The 16,772-nt window shown below is 47.1% G+C and overlaps 1 protein-coding gene across 11 annotated transcripts in view; it reads left to right on the top strand.

Moving 5' to 3' along the window:
- NAP1L4 (nucleosome assembly protein 1 like 4) overlaps positions 1-16,772 on the top strand; it is a 1,422,554-nt gene that overhangs the window by 1,391,129 nt on the left and 14,653 nt on the right. For 9 of the 11 annotated variants that reach the window (XM_086957864.1, XM_086957862.1, XM_086957861.1 and 6 more), the window contains one exon: positions 14,336-14,371. The exons of the other annotated variants lie outside the window; for them this stretch is intronic. In XM_086957864.1, coding sequence (XP_086813990.1) covers positions 14,336-14,341 — 6 coding nt within the window. In that variant the 3' untranslated portion in view covers positions 14,342-14,371. The remainder of the gene's footprint in view (positions 1-14,335; positions 14,372-16,772) is intronic. 11 annotated transcript variants of the gene reach the window in all.

Below are 16,772 nucleotides of genomic sequence, written 5' to 3'. Positions count from 1 at the left end.
TACAGAAAGTCCCACAGAGGAGAAAGGAGGCATCCTATCCCCTCCCGTCACCCTCCATATAGCTAACAAGGATATCCAAACCAATTGCAGCAATGTCTCCAGCCGATGCCCTTCGCAGCCGCCCCCCTTCAGAAAGTCTAAAGTCTAGGCAGTCATTCCTGAGAGTCCGCTCCGCCGGTGGCCTCCTCCGTCCGGTCTGCCGGGGCGGGTCGTTCTTGGGACAAAGTATCAAGCCAATCTCCTGCCGCGTCCGGAAAGTCGAAGAACAGAGTCCGGTGATTGTGTTCAATGCGAACTTTGGCCGGATAAAGCATAGAATAACGCAGTCCTAAGTCTCTTAGCCTTCGTTTTACCCCAGCAAAGCTCTGGCGACGTTTCTGTACAGCCTGGGTAAAGTCGGGGAAGAAGTTGACGTCCGAGTTCTGGAAGCGCAGCGGGCCTGCGGACCTCGATGCCTGCAGAATGGCGTCCCGGTCCCTATAATTAAAAAGTCTTGCAATGATGGGGCGAGGGGAAGCGCCCAACTTTGGCGGCCCACCCGGTATCCTGTGGGCCCTCTCCACCGAGAAGAACTTGCTCAGGCCCCCCGGTGCTACACGCACCCTCGAACTCATCCAGTGGCCTCATCCAGTCGGCGTGCCATCAGTCCGTTCGCCATCTTCAAGTCGCGGACCTCGGTTTGAATGTCGGACACATCATTGACCAGGCTCGATGTCTTGAGGTCCAACGACTTCACCCGGTCATTGGTCTTTCCGAGGTCAGTTCTGATGAGGTTCAACTCGATCTTCAGAGAGTCGACCTTGCTAGACAGTGCCTCATGGAGAGCGTGCATCTCCGTCTTCACCCCAGTTATCGCACCCATCACGTCCCGAAGCGTGATTTCGGAGTCATCAGGAGAGTCGTCCCTTATCGGGTCCTTAGCGCGGCCCACTTGTCCCGGTGACCCCTTAGACTGGGAAAATCGTTCTGGAATGGTGGATTGGGACTGGGTCGGTTTCCTACTGAGTCTCGGGGGCTTGCCTTTGTCCGAGTCCCCTCTGCCCGCCATGTTGGCACGCCCGGGCAGGGTGGTCCAAGGGGGTGAAGGAGCCGTGTGGTGTGCACTCAGCCGGCGTGGTAGGGACCCCGAAGGTCACCGAGGAAGGTACTCAGCGGTAGAGTTCAGGTTCCGGTGTCATTCGCCGGGGAGACGAAGCGCGGGCAGGGAGGTCCACAAGAAGACACCGCTGCACCCCTCGACGGTCTTCAGTGTCGCAGGCGGAGCCACCAGAGTTCCGACGAGCTAGCTAAGTCCAGGAATGTCGGATTTTCATTCCGAAAGCGGGCACCGCTTCAGCACCGGCTCAGCAATAGATTCCCACAAACGTGGGACAGGATGGGTGGCAGGATAATTGCGGAGGATCGGGAGGTCTTCGGAGCTCCGAGCTCACGCGGCCATCTTGGTTGCCCGCGAAGCTCCTCCTCCACCATGAGTTTTTATTCGTGTTTGTTAATGCATACATCTTTAATTTTGTTTTTATGCAGGTTAACAAGCACTTTATCAGAACAGTGCTCGCCAGTGATAAGATGTCAGTCGGCACCTTATCACCTATACACAATCTGAGGCTTTGAGTCATTGAGCTCCTCACCCTGCACAGAAGATTAGATTACATCTACCTGTTTGTATAAATTGTTGGTCCTGATGTAATCACCACCAGATCACTCCACTACTACCTAAGGCATGAAAAATGTTGACCTATGACTTAGACCTGACCTTACTAGCTGGTCTTTAGGTGACTGATACACACTCTCATTTGCAGAGACTGGGACCATTATATCCTGAGTTTCTCTGCTTTCTTTTTAAGCTCTATATCAACCAGAAATACCACATTAAAACATTTTTGTGGCATCTGGTTGACAGTTGACTTTATCCTCGCACTTCTCACCAATTTTCTCATGTTGTAGGACACGCCATTTCCTGTCCTACTGTGCTCAGTTGGCAAATGTATTAAAAGATCTCTGACAAAGAGCCCTCTCGGGGAGCCAGCCAGGAATTGCAGCTCCGGCCAGGCAGGGAGCACAGCCCAATGATGAAGCATATCACCTTAGGCTTAGGGTAAGTGATGGCAATTGTTCCCAGAGGCACATGCTTCTCAGGGTACTTGCACTCAGCTAGGGGTAATTTCTCTCTGGCCGTATCTCCTCAGAACAGTATACTGTGATTTGACTTCGATAATTATTCGGAGACTGATAGCCTCCTTCCCCGCTATAATACAGAGGCGGACTTGTATCTGGACTTAAAAATACGAGTGGCCTGGGCACTTAACCAGAAGGGGACAGCTCTCTCCCATCTTGCTCACCTTCAAAGGAAGTTTCTTAATTTGCGACAGTAGTTCGACCTTGCCTTTCTTCTTCTTAAAACTTGTGGTGGTTGCTTGGACTATTTGGTTCCAGCAGTCCTCAGATAACAGATGCCATAAGCCTGCTCCCTATATCCCCCACTTTTTTCCAACATATGGTTGTCCAGTTTTCCTGCTTGAAGCAAAACCCAAATACCTTACCCACAGCATTTCTTGATACGGATTCAAGGTATTTTCATTCTATGGTCTTTGGTCAGTGACCTCCCCCTACCTCTCACATGGATGGATTATTTCATAATCTGTTTTCAGATACCTAAAATAGTGGGGACAGAAAAGTCAAATTAAACCGACAAAAGCACCTCAAGGCAATGGCGGTTAGTCTCTTCTGACTCCTTCTCCAAAGTTTTAAAATGTTCAATGACCTCTCAGGATAAGGATATTAACCTAGCATTTCCACTGTTCTGTTAATTCAGCATTTGATAGTATTGCTCCTCTTAAGTATCTATAACCAAAATTAGATCACATGCACCATTGAACCTCTACAGAGCTGAGAAAGGAGAAATCGTCCTGTAAAAAGCTGGAAAAAAGATGGCGTCAGACAAAAAATCAAGAGGATAAAGACGCATACTACAAAACTACACTTTCCACATATCACAAAATCAGTCTAGCTCAGAAAACCCATATTATTAAGCAAATTGAGCAAGCAAGTAATTCAACCAAAGAATTATTGAAAGCCCTCAACGAATTTAAGCCTCAGGCTTGCTCCCATGCCATCTCTGCTTCGCAAGAACTATGCAACTCCCTAGTGGACTTCTCTAAAGAGAAAAAAAAATAATTTATCAGAACTGTCCCCCTGACCTGTCTAAAGATACAGCAAACACCAATTCCACCTGTCTTAACAGTGTCTGCAGTATGGAAACGTGTGAACTATTTTCTCTCGACCAAATCCAGTGGACACTAGAGAAAGCCAAATCAGGCTCTCCTTCAGACCCATGCCCTTCAAGGGTAACAAACAATTTTTCCAACCTGATTGCACCCGCTATGAGGTCACTGTTCAATCTGTACAGGTCTCCCCAATACAAAAGAAAGCTAATGTTGACCGGAAGAATTTATCTAACTCTCGTCCTATTTTGTTGCGTCCACTCCTAGGCAAGATGCCGGAAGGCCTAGTTAATAAAGAACCCTCACCTTATTAAGAGGAGAATAAGATCCTGGACCCTTCACAATCATGGTTCAGAGCTTTCCTCAACACAGAGACAGCCTTGGTTGACTCCATTAGACTTTCACTAGATGCTGGTACCCATCCATGTTGGTGCTGCTTGACCTGTCAGCAGCTTTTGATGCTGTCTCCCATACCAAAATAACAGAATCTTAACTGGTATCACCGTTCGGGCCACCATCACTCAAGGCCGTGACATAGGAAGCGGCACGCGGTGGGCGAAGAAGGTTAGCAAGAGTACATCCCGGGCGATCACCCTCACCAAAACGGTGCGCCCGGCCCTCCCTGCCCAAGAAGGACAATTCACGCTCTGCCTCTTAGGAGAATTCGGTGTGTTTCTGACGCAGTAATGCCAACGTCTCGGGGCTCGTAGCCTGGGCGGCGTCCAGGTCCTTGATTTCCCCTTCCAGCTTCGCCAAAGTGGCACAAATAGATCGAAGGACACCAGCCTGCTTTGAAATACACTCGCCACGGATGACGGCCTTAAACCCCTCCCAGAGGGTGGAAGCAGACTCAACCGAGCTCACGTTGAGTTCAAAGTAGTTAATGATCGCGGTCTGGATTTCTGCACAGAAGACAGAGTCCCGGGGAGCGTTAGGGGAAACGCGCCAATATTCACTGTATATGCTTGCTCACATCCTTACCTTGCCCCGTTTTCGCTGATTGCACATTGTCACTTGCGTCGCCACTTTTTGTGTCACGTACACAATTGAGCACCAAGTCCAATTCGGGTTGTTCATGCAATTTCCTGCCTACAGTGCTGTTACAAATTTACCTTTTCAATATTCATCTTAATTATATGATGCCATGTGCACATTTAAAAAATCTGCTCAGTCTCCCGTGTTTTTTTCGTGTAATGTATTGTACATACATGTCTAACCGTCCTTTCTAGTGATACCAGTTGAGATACTGTTGTTTTTTTTTACGTACCTACCCAAATCTCAACATGGTTTATGGGTTATACTCCTGTTGTTAAATACAAGTCTCCCATACCAGGAAGATCCACAGGCTTTATGAGATGGGCATCTATGGAAAAGCCCTTCAATGGTTCAAAGACTTCCTGGAAAATCAAACACAAACGATCTCCCTTGGTCTTTTTAAGTTACGCACCTTGCTGAATGACAAGGGGGTCCCGCAGGGCTCTTGTCTAAGCCCTTCCTTATTTAACATCTACGTGACCTCTTTGCAAAGATTGTTAAAACATATGGATTTGAAATATTAGCATACGCTGATGACACCCAGCTTGTCATCTCCTTTGATAAAGATCAGGCTGAAGTAAAAGCCTGTTTTTCAAAATGTATTATAGAGAGATTTGTTGCCTGGATGACAAATTGTTTACAATTAAGCAGTGATAAAACGGAGATTATGGTGTTTGGTAAGGCCCAACAGCTATGATCTCCTGAATGGTGGTCCCCTGAGCTAGGGCAAACACCCACCCCGAGGGAGTGGTTAAACTGGATTAATGTCTATCAATGAAAGAACAGGTGACATCCACTTGTGGCAACTGTTAAATATGATGCGTCAGTTGAGGAAAGCGTTTCCATTCCTTCCCTCCTCAGCTAGGAAATCTTTAGTCCAATCACTAATTATTAGCAGATTGGACTATGGAAACGCCCTACTTATCAGCAAATTAGACTTTCAAGTCTAAGATGCAGGTCGTTCAAAACACTGCAGCCCACTAGATAGCAATCGACCTTCAGGTTCTGCATCTGCACCTTTACTGAAAGACTTACTTGGCTGCCAGCCTAGAAAGTAGCAGTCTTCAAAATGTTCTGCCTTACTCATGGGTCTGTAATGGGTAACTGCCCCAGCTACTTACAGATGAAGCTCAACTATTATTGTCCAGTTAGGAACTGTAGATTTAAGGATAAAGCTTTACTTAGCGTACCCGGTAGCCATGTGGCTTGATGAGGAGACTGGTCTTTCTCCTTCCTTGCCTCCTTCTACTGTAACAATTTACCATATTATCATTTTCTGCACAGATAATCCTAAATTTTAAAAAGTTCTCAAGACTGCACTATTTTAAATCCAAGCTCACTATTTCTCCTGTGTTAAGCAAAGAGCCGAGGTACACCTTCTGGTGTGGTTCATGTTCATTAACATAACCTAACATATGGGCCAAAAATTGCTTGTTTTCTGCAGCCCAGCCTTCCGCACTGCTAAAGCCACCTGCCTCCTTGATCTTTATGTTAAAACTTTACGAAAATTCGGGAAAATTACAGCAATGAGCTTGCCATGCCATCTGAAAAAACCATTTCCAGACCTGGTTAATGATGGACTGGATGCATCCAAGCACATCTTGAAGTGGGATTTGGACTCCGTTGTGTTGGTCACACTAATGGACATACCCTTTGAGTGAAAGATGGCCCCTCCCTGGAACGCTACAAGAGAGCTACGGCTCATGTGCTAGGTCTAATCTCTCTAGGGTGACAAATTCCCCACCACATAAAGTTTTGTGGCTACTCTATCGTTATGTAGACCTGATCAAGAAAACCCCAGCAGCTTTACTGCTCCTTTCACAACGTTCTCTATAGGGGTCATAATCACCAACAACAACAGCACCTTAAGCCTTTGCAACCTTCTGCATACTCTGCCTCCAAATCTATTTGACTCCACCTTTCAATCATCATCACTTGCTTCCTCCCAGTCAAAGTGATCATCAGAACTGAAGCGACTTCCAACCAAAGTTGCAGACCCATTTCCACCTGGGGCAGTGCATCACCCTTCCTGTCTTTTACCCTCAGCCTCGCCCCACCAAGAAGGAGGAAAGATTACACCAGCTAAACTACAGGACAGTAGTTCGTTTTTAGGTCCCACCTAGGCAGAGACATCCGGTATTCGAGATATGGGCAATTCAATTAAGCATGGGCGAATTTTGCGAATCTCGCGTTCGCGAATTTGCGGATTTTTTTTTTTGTGTTCGCGCGGGTTTCTGCCAGTTCGCGTGGGTTTTGTACAATGTCGCAAACGCGAACTTACCTGTCGGGTCGCAAATTTTGCGAACTTGTTGTTTCTACGTGTCCAACCTGTTTGGGACACTCTTCTTCATCACTGCCGCTCTCTGTCACCACTGCCACTCTCTGACTACTCATGCCACACTCTGGCCCACCCATGCCACCCTCTGTTTCATCACAGCACCCTCTGGTGTACATTATTGTGGCAAAGCAAAGCACACCTTCCCTGCCTCAAGTGACCTGAATTAATTTGGGGCTGATTAATGTATCACAGAATATTTTTTTAGCTGGCACCTGCTTCCTTAGTGCTTCCTGATTAGTGATCTTTTGCACTTGCTAAGTGCTTTCATTGTTGCAAAATTAGTTACAACACCTGCCCTGCCCCAACTGACAATAATGAATTAGGGGCTGATTAATGTGTCACTGGATTTGAACTTCCAGCCTGGCTCCTGCTTGTCTGCCTTAGCTGTAATTCAGGACCTTTGTGTAACTATTCTGAGGGTCAGAGCAGGGTCACATAATAGTTGCAAGTAGGCAACTGAACTCTGGAGGGGCCCCTCAGGAAGCACTACAGGAAATGGCTACTAATGATGAGCTTGAACTTTTGAACCTGGTAAGTAGTTTCAGTTTTGCTAAGATCGTATTTCTGCAATTTAGCGCTTTAGTTGAACTGGGAAGCCGCGAACTCACGCGAACAGTGCGAGCAAGCCATAAAATCCGCTGCTCGCGGATTTGCGGATTTTGCGGGAAATTCGCGAATCTCGCGGATTGCGAATTTACCGAAAATCCGCAAAATCCACGAGCGTAACGGATTTTCCGCCCATGCTTAAATTCAATTCCACCCACTTTCTGCCCATCTTTGTAATTGGTGCCTGTCACTGTCTTTTGTAACTGGTGGCTTTTCATTGGTCAGTAGGCTTAGTAGACCCTCCTTAGCAAAGCTTTTTCTCTTCTTGTTACCTCCCTTGAGGACAACCCCTGTTACATGTGTTGTTACTCAGTGTTTTCATTACAGCCTTGGAGCACTATTTTCTTAAATAGCTTTGTTCTGCCTGGTGTTGCAGGCAGGGCACGCTCTCACGCAACGCTTTTTAAAAATGTATTTATACAGCCTTGGCTGGAATAATGGTGGCTGCGAATTTCTTTTGGTTAGTTGCATTGCCGAAGTGCCTGCAGGCCTTTAATTTACTTTGGTTACAATCTCAGCACTCACACTTTAGCTTTAATCATCTTAAGCTAAAGCGCAGGTGCCGCAATTGATTTAAAAGTAAAGAAATAGAAAAAAAATAGTTTTCAATGTCTGAACTGTCTTGCCTTTCTTGCTACCTACATGCTCCACAATGATCAGGTTGTCACATCTGATCGCCATTGTGCTGTAAAAATAATAAGCATTTGCAATGCAAAAGATCTTGGATTGCTGAAAGTTTGTGCTATTGGTGTTGTTAATAGCAACACCAATTGCTCAGACTTTCAGTAATGCAAGAGCTTTTGCATTTCAAAGCAATGGTGGCACTCATGCTTTAGCTGTAAATATCTTAAGCTAAAGAGCAGGTGACGCGATTGCTTCAAAAGTAAAGAAATATAAAAAAAATTCTAGCCAATTTCTTTAATTTTGAAGCCCTTGCGGCACCCGCGCTTTAGCTCAAGAGGTTTACAGCTAAAGCGCGGGTGTCGTGACTCTAACAAAAGTAAACAAATAGAAAAAAATGGTCGTGACACACTTTACTTTCTATTTATTTACTTTGGTTACAATCATGGCACTCGCGCTTTAGCGTTAAATATCTTATACTAAAGTGCAGTTGTCAAGATTTTTTCAAAAGTAAAGAAAAGGACTGTGGGCTGTTTCAAGCTGGATAATACTTTGTATAAAAACTTGCTGTGCCCCTGCCACAAAGGAATCACCAGAGGGAATATGTGTTCTCTCCACCAGAGCAATGCCTTCAACATCAGTGCTTGCAGGGTGTTCCCTTGACTAAGAATTGTCATGCAGCTACATGGGCATCCCTTTATAACAAGCACTGGCGTTGCCAATAGGTCTCGTAGTAGGAAAGTTGGAACTATTGGTTTTGTAAATGACAAAGCCCTTTATGTTTTTAAAATGAAAACAAAAATAAAAGGCATTGTTATTTGCAATTGTAATAGCTCCAACTTTCCTACTGCGAGACCTATTGGCAACGCCAGTGCTTGTTATCCTTTGGGTGCCCAACCCCTGTATTTTTCAGACAGTTTTATGTAGCACAAACTGGGCCCAAAGATATCGGAGCGCTTTACATGAACACAAGATTACATTACACAAGGACAGCAGATGTCTTTTTTTGTTTAGACAAAAGATTAAATGATTTGCTCAGAATCACGGGATGTTAAGCCGATGCAGACGTGAAGCTGCTTCCCCAGTTCCAAAGTTGGCAGCTATGGCCATTAGGCCACATCTCCTCTACTTGAGATACATGTGTGCCACAGTGGATTCGGGATTTATGGCTGGATTCCTCTGTCTAAAATCAAAATGTCCTGTTAGAATTGCACCAATGTTTCTTACTGTCCTGATGAGTGCACAAGAGGGCCCAAAACCGAGAGCAAGTTTAGAAAACAAGGGAGGTGTTAGTTTAAGGTTTTGTGTCCCTCATTTGAGACTGAGTTTTTGAATATTTTACTTTGAGATAATTTTTAATGTTCGAGACTGAACTGTTTTAAATATATCAAACATTTCTGAAGTCACGTTTTGTTCTGCTTACTCTGTCGGGATCAGATTATCTGGGACTTTAGTGCAAAGACATTAGATAGTCTGGTTTTGCAATTACAATGGCCATATTGATCCCAGAAGTGCGAATCAAGAGCCTAATTATACATTTATGAGAAAAGCCCCGAAGTCTTAACCTGCACAGCTTAATGTTACAAGTCTGTGGTTTACCCTTCCTTAATTCATATATTATGGTAATGTTCCCCTCGTTCTTTTTTTGCTAACTTATGACTCTAGGCATTTGGCATTGTGAGAGAAGTTTAAGGCCATGTGATATTCGCCCTGAGTTACCCTGACAGCAAACCACTGTGGGGAGATTTAGTCTATCACAGGGTGCTATTGGTGAACACATTTGTGTGCCACCTTCTTTTAGCCATTGTGAAGGCAGTCAGATGGCACACCCTGGCAGGGAAATGGTTGAATGAACGGTAACTGTGCAGATGCTGTATACCGGTTGCTGTGTTAGATCAGAAAACCTTGCTAAAGCCCTAAGATCAGAATAAAAACAGGAAAAGGAAACAATAATGGCCTGATTTGTCTGTGTATTGCCAGTTGCAGGCCATAGTTTATCTTCAGTGCTCTCTGAATCGTATGCAAATTTTGAGGAAGTTGGTAGCTCTAGTGCTGTTTTAGAGCTGCCTTCTCGCTCCCAAGGTAAAGAAGCACAGATCATACCTCTGTATGGAATGTGGTGCCATTCGTTATTTGGAGCACCAGAACACATGCAACAGGAGATCGGTCTTTACCACTGCATTCGTACGGCATGAATGTGACGTTAGAAAATAATCTGCCCTCAGAAGACCAGATAAACAGGCATAGGGGAGGAGAAGACGCAGAGCGCACGCTGGGCGAAGCCCTTTGATGTGCTGTGAGCGGCCGGGAAACTGAAAGTACGGCCGGCCTGCGGCCGGCCATGAATAATTAGGGGAGGAGAAGCCCTTGAAAGTAGGCCGTGAATGCGCATGCTTGTTTGGTCACGTGATTCACATGAACTTCAAGCTTACCGCAGCAGAAAGCCCTTGGTTTGACGAGGATTTTGGCTACTTGAATTCTCGCTCCCTCAATGCGCTTGCGCGCATTGTAGGTCACGAGACCTAAAAAGCCACCCCACCTCCCTCCTGAGCATTAGTGCTTGGATTTAGAGGTGTGAACGATGTCTGTTGTGCACGCTCAGTGTTCTAGGATTTCCTTGTTGACCATTCCTTTAGACTTGCCTCCTGGTAGGGGTACTGATTTTGAATCTGTTCAAATCATGAAGAATAGGCAGATACTTTGGTAACACGTGTTCTGTTGGATATACTGTACCTGCAGATTACTTAATGATCCTATCCTGCTCCTTATTCTGAAAGGATGGTCACAGGCCACATTAAAAAGGTTCCTCATTAGATTGCTGCAGTGCCTCAGACTGATTGTCATTTTATTGTCTCTGCCACTAAGGGCATAAACAAAATGGCCAGAGAAATTAATTCAGGGTGCTGGGGTGAGCACTAGACGTCTTCATGACATCACCTTGGCATTGCTTCCAACGCCGAGATGGAGCCAGTGCCTCTACCAACATGGTAAAGCTATGGGAAGGTTTCCATATCTAGCCTGAGGATATTCAATAGGTGTGGAATCTGCAGGTAGATTGAACATTCACCAGCAAGATTGTTACCAAAAGTAAGCAACTTTTTCATTTAGGTTCTACCCTAGTAATATCCTGTGAAGAGGTTTTGCAAATCCATGTCTTTGTAAAAAAAATTAGGTCCAATTTTAAATCGGTAAGCCAATCATACATTTTGTATATATTTAGGTACTGACCTAACATTAAGCGAGGCTGCTTAGACAGTAGGAGGATCAGAAGGTGGTTTGTGTAAGCTGGAGTGTTTGTGCAGGTCTTACTAGCTTTGAGATTGAGAGAGTCTGTTGGATTGTCCTGCGAATTTCTGGAAGAAATAATTCACGGTCCGTAGGAAGAATGGTGGCTGCCGCATTTACCTGGCGAAGTGTGAGCTGGAGTATTGAATTGTTCTGGCTTGTGAAGTGAAAGAGGCATGGATTGCCTTTGGCGCCGCTTGGAAATGTCTGCTGCACATCCATGCGCTGAGTCCACTGAAACAGCTCTCCTTCATGACCTTGGGGTCAAATTATAGCAGCTAGATGGTTAAGTATTCAACACCACACTTGTTCCGCAGGGGGAACGAGCTAGAAAGAAAATAGAAACCAGTCACAGTGAGTAAAGATAAACTGGATTCCGGCAGCTCCAACAGTGGCGAATATCTCCCTCACAGGCCACAGCTACGCATAACAACTATTTTATGTAACCAAAACGTGAGGGGAAAAGCACAATGAAGACCTAAAACTATAAATGTGCATTAGCGCTCAGTACTCGTATAAAAGAAGACAATTGATATTAAATGGCCCAGTCTTACCCAAGAGTCAAGGAACTAAATAAGGTGAAAAATAAATTGAAACAAGAGTGAGTGCTCTGTGTTGGCCACGAAGTGATGGAGGTGATTATCTCCGGATTGGGATTTCTATTATTGCTTATTCATTTATTACCTTGATGTATTTGTGTAAAGCGCGGGCTGTACCCGGAGTGGCAGAGCAAGTACAATCTACCAGAAACGTACAAGAGAGAACTGCTGCATGCATCCAGCAACAAACTAGGCATGCACGGGTGTGACTGCGTGGGAGGGTCAGTGGCTCCCTTCCCTCCTTCATAAACAATCCGCACACAGCCCGCACACGTTCCCCCCACGCTTGATGTGCACCTTCCCACAGTGCGGCCCAGCACCATCACAATCTGCCGCTCTAGGAGGCCCAAACTCCGCTCCTCGGTATTGCTAGAATAAGAGCTGCTGTGTAAGTACCGGCTGCACTCCCATCGCGACACCGGAGCGCCTCCCCCCCCCCCACAGAAACTGCCCCCGGCACGGCCTCCCCGCCCCCACGACAGCCAACCATGGATACCGAATGGCCACCTTGGAAACCGGGAGGCTGGTGCCCACGTGTGCAGGGCGGTGCAGCCGTCTGCGAATGGCACGCGCGCAGCTCCCATGGCCTGCTCCCGCCAGCCACGCTCCATATAAGGTCTTGAGATGGGTGGGGCCAGTCTGTCCCCCCCCCACTCCCCTTTCTGTCGCACGGGCAGCCGCCGCCCATGGCGTCAGCCCTGGCTGTTTGAGGGATTCATATTCCAGGTGCTTAGCGAGGGAGGAGGGTGGCATACTACACTCGCAACGCCCCCGGACTCCGAACTCCGTAGCCCGGGCTGGGCGGGCACAATCGGATTCTAAATTGGCGGATCGGAGGGAAGGCGGCTAGGTTGTGCTCGGCGGCTCGCTAATTAAAAATGGCAGACCAGGAGGGGGCGGGAGGTAGTGTGTCGCGGTGTTCCCGGCCCCCTCCCCATCACGCCGTCCCAATCGAATGTGCATGCCTAACTCCCGAACGAGGAGGACCCTAATACGATACCTCAAAATTCACCCTGGTAAGCGGGGAGGGAGAGTAGGGTTTGGGGGGGGGGTGCTTACTACCAGCAGACCGGGCCAGACTCACACTAACCCTGCCTCTGCTCCCCGTGCCAATTGCTCCGCTCCCTTATACTAATAGCCGGCATGTCGGCCTATGTGGCGGTTGCAACCACCAGCCCGTTGCTGTGCGGGGGGCCTAAGCCTGACAACGCTACCACGGGCCTCACCAAGGCTGGTCATCCGTTCCGGACCTCCCCCCCTGTTGCGGGGAGAGCGAGCCTTGAGGCGATTTAAATGGGAATAGGGGGGGGAGAGCCACTAACTTACTCAAGTTGGGACCGTCCCCGACTATCGTCGATCGTTCAAACGTCCGGCAGGCTCTCCTGCTGATGCTCTCGGACCTCTGCCCCCTCAGCGGCCCGTCACTAAACAGGCCGCCCAGCCTGCTCGACCTCCATAGTGGAGGGAATAGGCAGAGGGGGAGGGAGGGGGACGCCCACGGCGGTCCTCACTCCCCACGAGTTCGGGGATGATGGCCTGAGACTGGGAGTCCTCAAAATGTGTGTCCTCAACGCCGAGGTCACAGCGACGCGTCCGCTAGAGCAAAGAGGCAGAGAAAATGGCGAGGGGGACTTAAATACCCCTCGTCCTGCCTGCTGCACCGGACGTGACATCACAACCTGCCCCTCCCCAGCTGCTTGCTAGGGACTCCTCCTGCCCGAGGGAGGAGTGGCGACCAAGATGGGGGGGGGAGGGAGGGTAGGGATGAGGGGGAAGCCCTCTGTTACTAGAGGGCTGCCCTCTTGAGTGGCCACCGGGGGGCCTCGGGCAGCCGCATTTTTTAACACAGCCATGATTGTAGCCAAGCGTGATATAGCAGCGGCGTGGAAATGCCCCCACCCACCTTGTCCTGGGAAATGGCGGAGGGGGGTAGACTGGTGCCTGACCCAAGAAAAACCCTGAATGCGGCACAAGAGAAGTACCGTAGGGTGTAGGGAAAATGGCTGGGTACTGTGGAATAATCAAAGTACACTATTAAAATAATATATCTGTGTATACCTTCAGAGATCGGGACTCATGAGATGTTATGCTCCTGTAAATGGTAATGATTCATCATTTTACGTGTCTAATGCTGATTTGATGTTTGCTTTTCAAAAGAATAAAATTGGTTATCAAAAAAAAAACAGAGCTTAAGACTATACCATTTCCTGTTGAAAGGCAATATTTCTCTCCATGTGTTCCCATACCTGGTGTGCCACGCAGTTTGATGCTTACTTTCCCTCCATGTTAAAGAACAGTAGATGTTCCAGCACCCAGGCTAATGTGCTGCATAGCTAAATACATATAAGGTCCCAAAGGCGAGACTGATTGCATTACAAATGCTTGTTATTTTTTGCTTTGCTATCTTGCAGACCCTCGTCAAGATTTTCTGCATGATTAACAGTTTTTTTCTAAATCTACCATTACCCTTAAACCGCATGGAACATAGCACTATTTAACCGAAATGTTAGTAGTATTCTTCTTGACAGTACCATCTTCTTTCATCATTTTGGTTGATACCTCCTGTGTGATTTTGCTCAATCCTTTTTTGTTTGTTTTGACCATTCCATTTATTTTTTTTCCCCATTTAGGAGTGAATGGTCAGTATATCATTGATGCTTTTTTAGGTAAGGTTGAGTCAAATTTGTAGCTATATCTTTACTTGACTGCCCCTTTATTTTATGCATTTTCTCCTTTTACTTTCCCTTAATTATTTGTGCTTGAAGTGGATCACAAGAAAATATTATTGTTGTACTTTAGAAATGTGTGTGTGTATATATATATATATATATATATATATATATATATATATATAGATATATATATATATAGATATATACAAAACCTGTTTAAAATGTTTTTTTCCTTGTTTCAAAGTAATTATCATGTTGGGGTGCAAAAGTAATGTGCATTTATAATCAATAATTGGCATTGAATACATTGGCAAAATCTTTGACCTTCTCCCATTAACACAACCCATTACTCCTCTCATAAATACTCTCTTGCTACTGTCCACCTAGAGTGTTTGTCGGAGGCAGACAGTACCCTTATGTCAGTACCAGGTGAGTAGGAGTGGGCAGTGGGAGGCTGTGAAGTGCTGCCACTGATGGGCCTTGTGAGATCCGGGTACACTTGGCTGCTCTGTGAAAAGCTTACACTAATGAGCATTGTTAGAATTCTTCATTGCTGTGCAGCATGGAAAGGCAGCAAAGCACGGGCGGCCATTGAAAGCAAAATGCACAGATGGCCAGGTGGTTCCTTCAGGGTGTCTCTATGCCCATTTATACTGATGGTGCTTCAACTTTTTTGTGAAGCTTTGGTGCAAGAGGATTCACAGTGCTAATGTAAGGAAAATTATTTCAGGAACTACTAGCACCTTTAAAAGAGCTATACACAGACTGCATTTCATATGCTCCTCACCAATCAAAGGAAAATGCTCAAGAGGGAGGCCTAATGACTTAAGTAAAAAGAATTGCATGAGCCAGAGTAAGCAGAATATTTGGTGCCCCATACACAGTTTGTAAGTGGGGGCAATGTGTACTTACTTTTTTTATGTATAACTTGCTCCAAAGTTATGTTATGAGGTTTGTAAAGCGCCTGGTTACTCCCAAGGAGTGTCCCTGCATTGGAGATACTGCACTAAGATCAAAAAGCCTGTCCAGTCGGTTCATCTGAAAGGGCCAACCAGTCCTATGTTATTTGTCTGAATAAGCAGGTCTTAGGATTTTTCCGTAACCTTGCTTCTGATGGCTCCAATCTCAGGTCAATGGCATAGAGTTCCAGAGTTTAGCTACCAGGAATCTGAAAGGGCTGCCTCCCAGGCACATTTTGTTCACTCTAGGGACCACATTCAGCTCTGCCCCACAAGACCTGAGGTGTCTATCTGATAGAGACATCTAGCCAGATTCCTTAACTAAGAATATCCTCAGGTGCCAGACTGGATCCAGAGATTTTTCAGCAGTACCTCTGTGCTCCACCCTGACGTCATTCACGGATATGACGTCAGAATAGCCATCTAGCTCCCGCCCAGCGCGCTGACATCAGTTTTTCTTTTCCGCGCCTACAGTGCGGATCCAGGAGAAGCGGTTCCTCTGGCCTGTTTCTTAGGTCTAAATGACGCCTTTCCGTGTCTGGGAACAGTGTTCCGATGGCTTCGGGCTTTGTCATGTGAGGCCTGTGCGCGGCAGATGTCGGCGATGGGTCTGTACACAATTTGTATGTGGTGCTTAGTCGAGCACCAAAACTCGGTGGAGTGCGACACTTGTTGGAAGCTGAAGCTGAAGTCCATACGGGAACGTAGGATGAAATTGTTGTCCGCCCAGATGTCCCATTCTGAGTCCAAGCATCGCCGGTCTCCATCTCGAGCTGAGGTTCCTGTTGGGGGCAGGTCACAGACTTGTTTTCGAGGCCTTCACTCACCTTCCTCAGGTAAGCACAAGAAGTAGTCACGGAGGCCATCAGTCTCACGTAGTCATGACGTCTGTGGCCCCTGCTCACGGTCTTTACTGGACAAGGCCTCTCAGTAGTCGACCCCAGCCTACCCTAATTTCCTGGGGTTGGGTCAACTAGGACCCAGATGGAAGCCTATTATCAGGCTTTGCAGGCCATCTTTGGGTCAACCCCTCTCCCTGGCGCGCCTTTGGGCCCCACAGAGGTGGTAGGGACTCAGACTGGGAGTTCTCCGGCGGGTTCGCCCTCGGCGCCAGTCGAGTACCCTGACTCCAGTTCCGGAGTCGCTGCGACGTCTTAGTCGGCCCGATGGGGCTTCCCATTCAAACGTCAGGCCACAGTCCACCTATGGCGTCAGGGCACAGTCCTGTGGGGATTCCTGCGATGACGTCTGATGCGGCAGCAGGAGGGGACTTGTCCCCAAGTCGTTGTCATCCCACACCACAGTCTCCCATCGTGGTGGATGTCGGAACGCCGCTGTCCCAACACCATCCCGACCCGGTCAACGGAGTCTCCATTGGCGTTCGTCGATGCAGCAACGCCAGAGACGTCCTTTCCTTCTCCCTTGCTGATGGTGGA

Source organism: Lissotriton vulgaris, chromosome 2_1 (assembly GCF_964263255.1).
Source record: "Lissotriton vulgaris chromosome 2_1, aLisVul1.2, whole genome shotgun sequence".
Lineage (NCBI taxonomy): Eukaryota > Metazoa > Chordata > Amphibia > Caudata > Salamandridae > Lissotriton > Lissotriton vulgaris.
The sequence above is the reverse complement of the archived record's forward strand: the minus strand, read 5'-3'. Positions and strand labels throughout refer to the sequence as shown.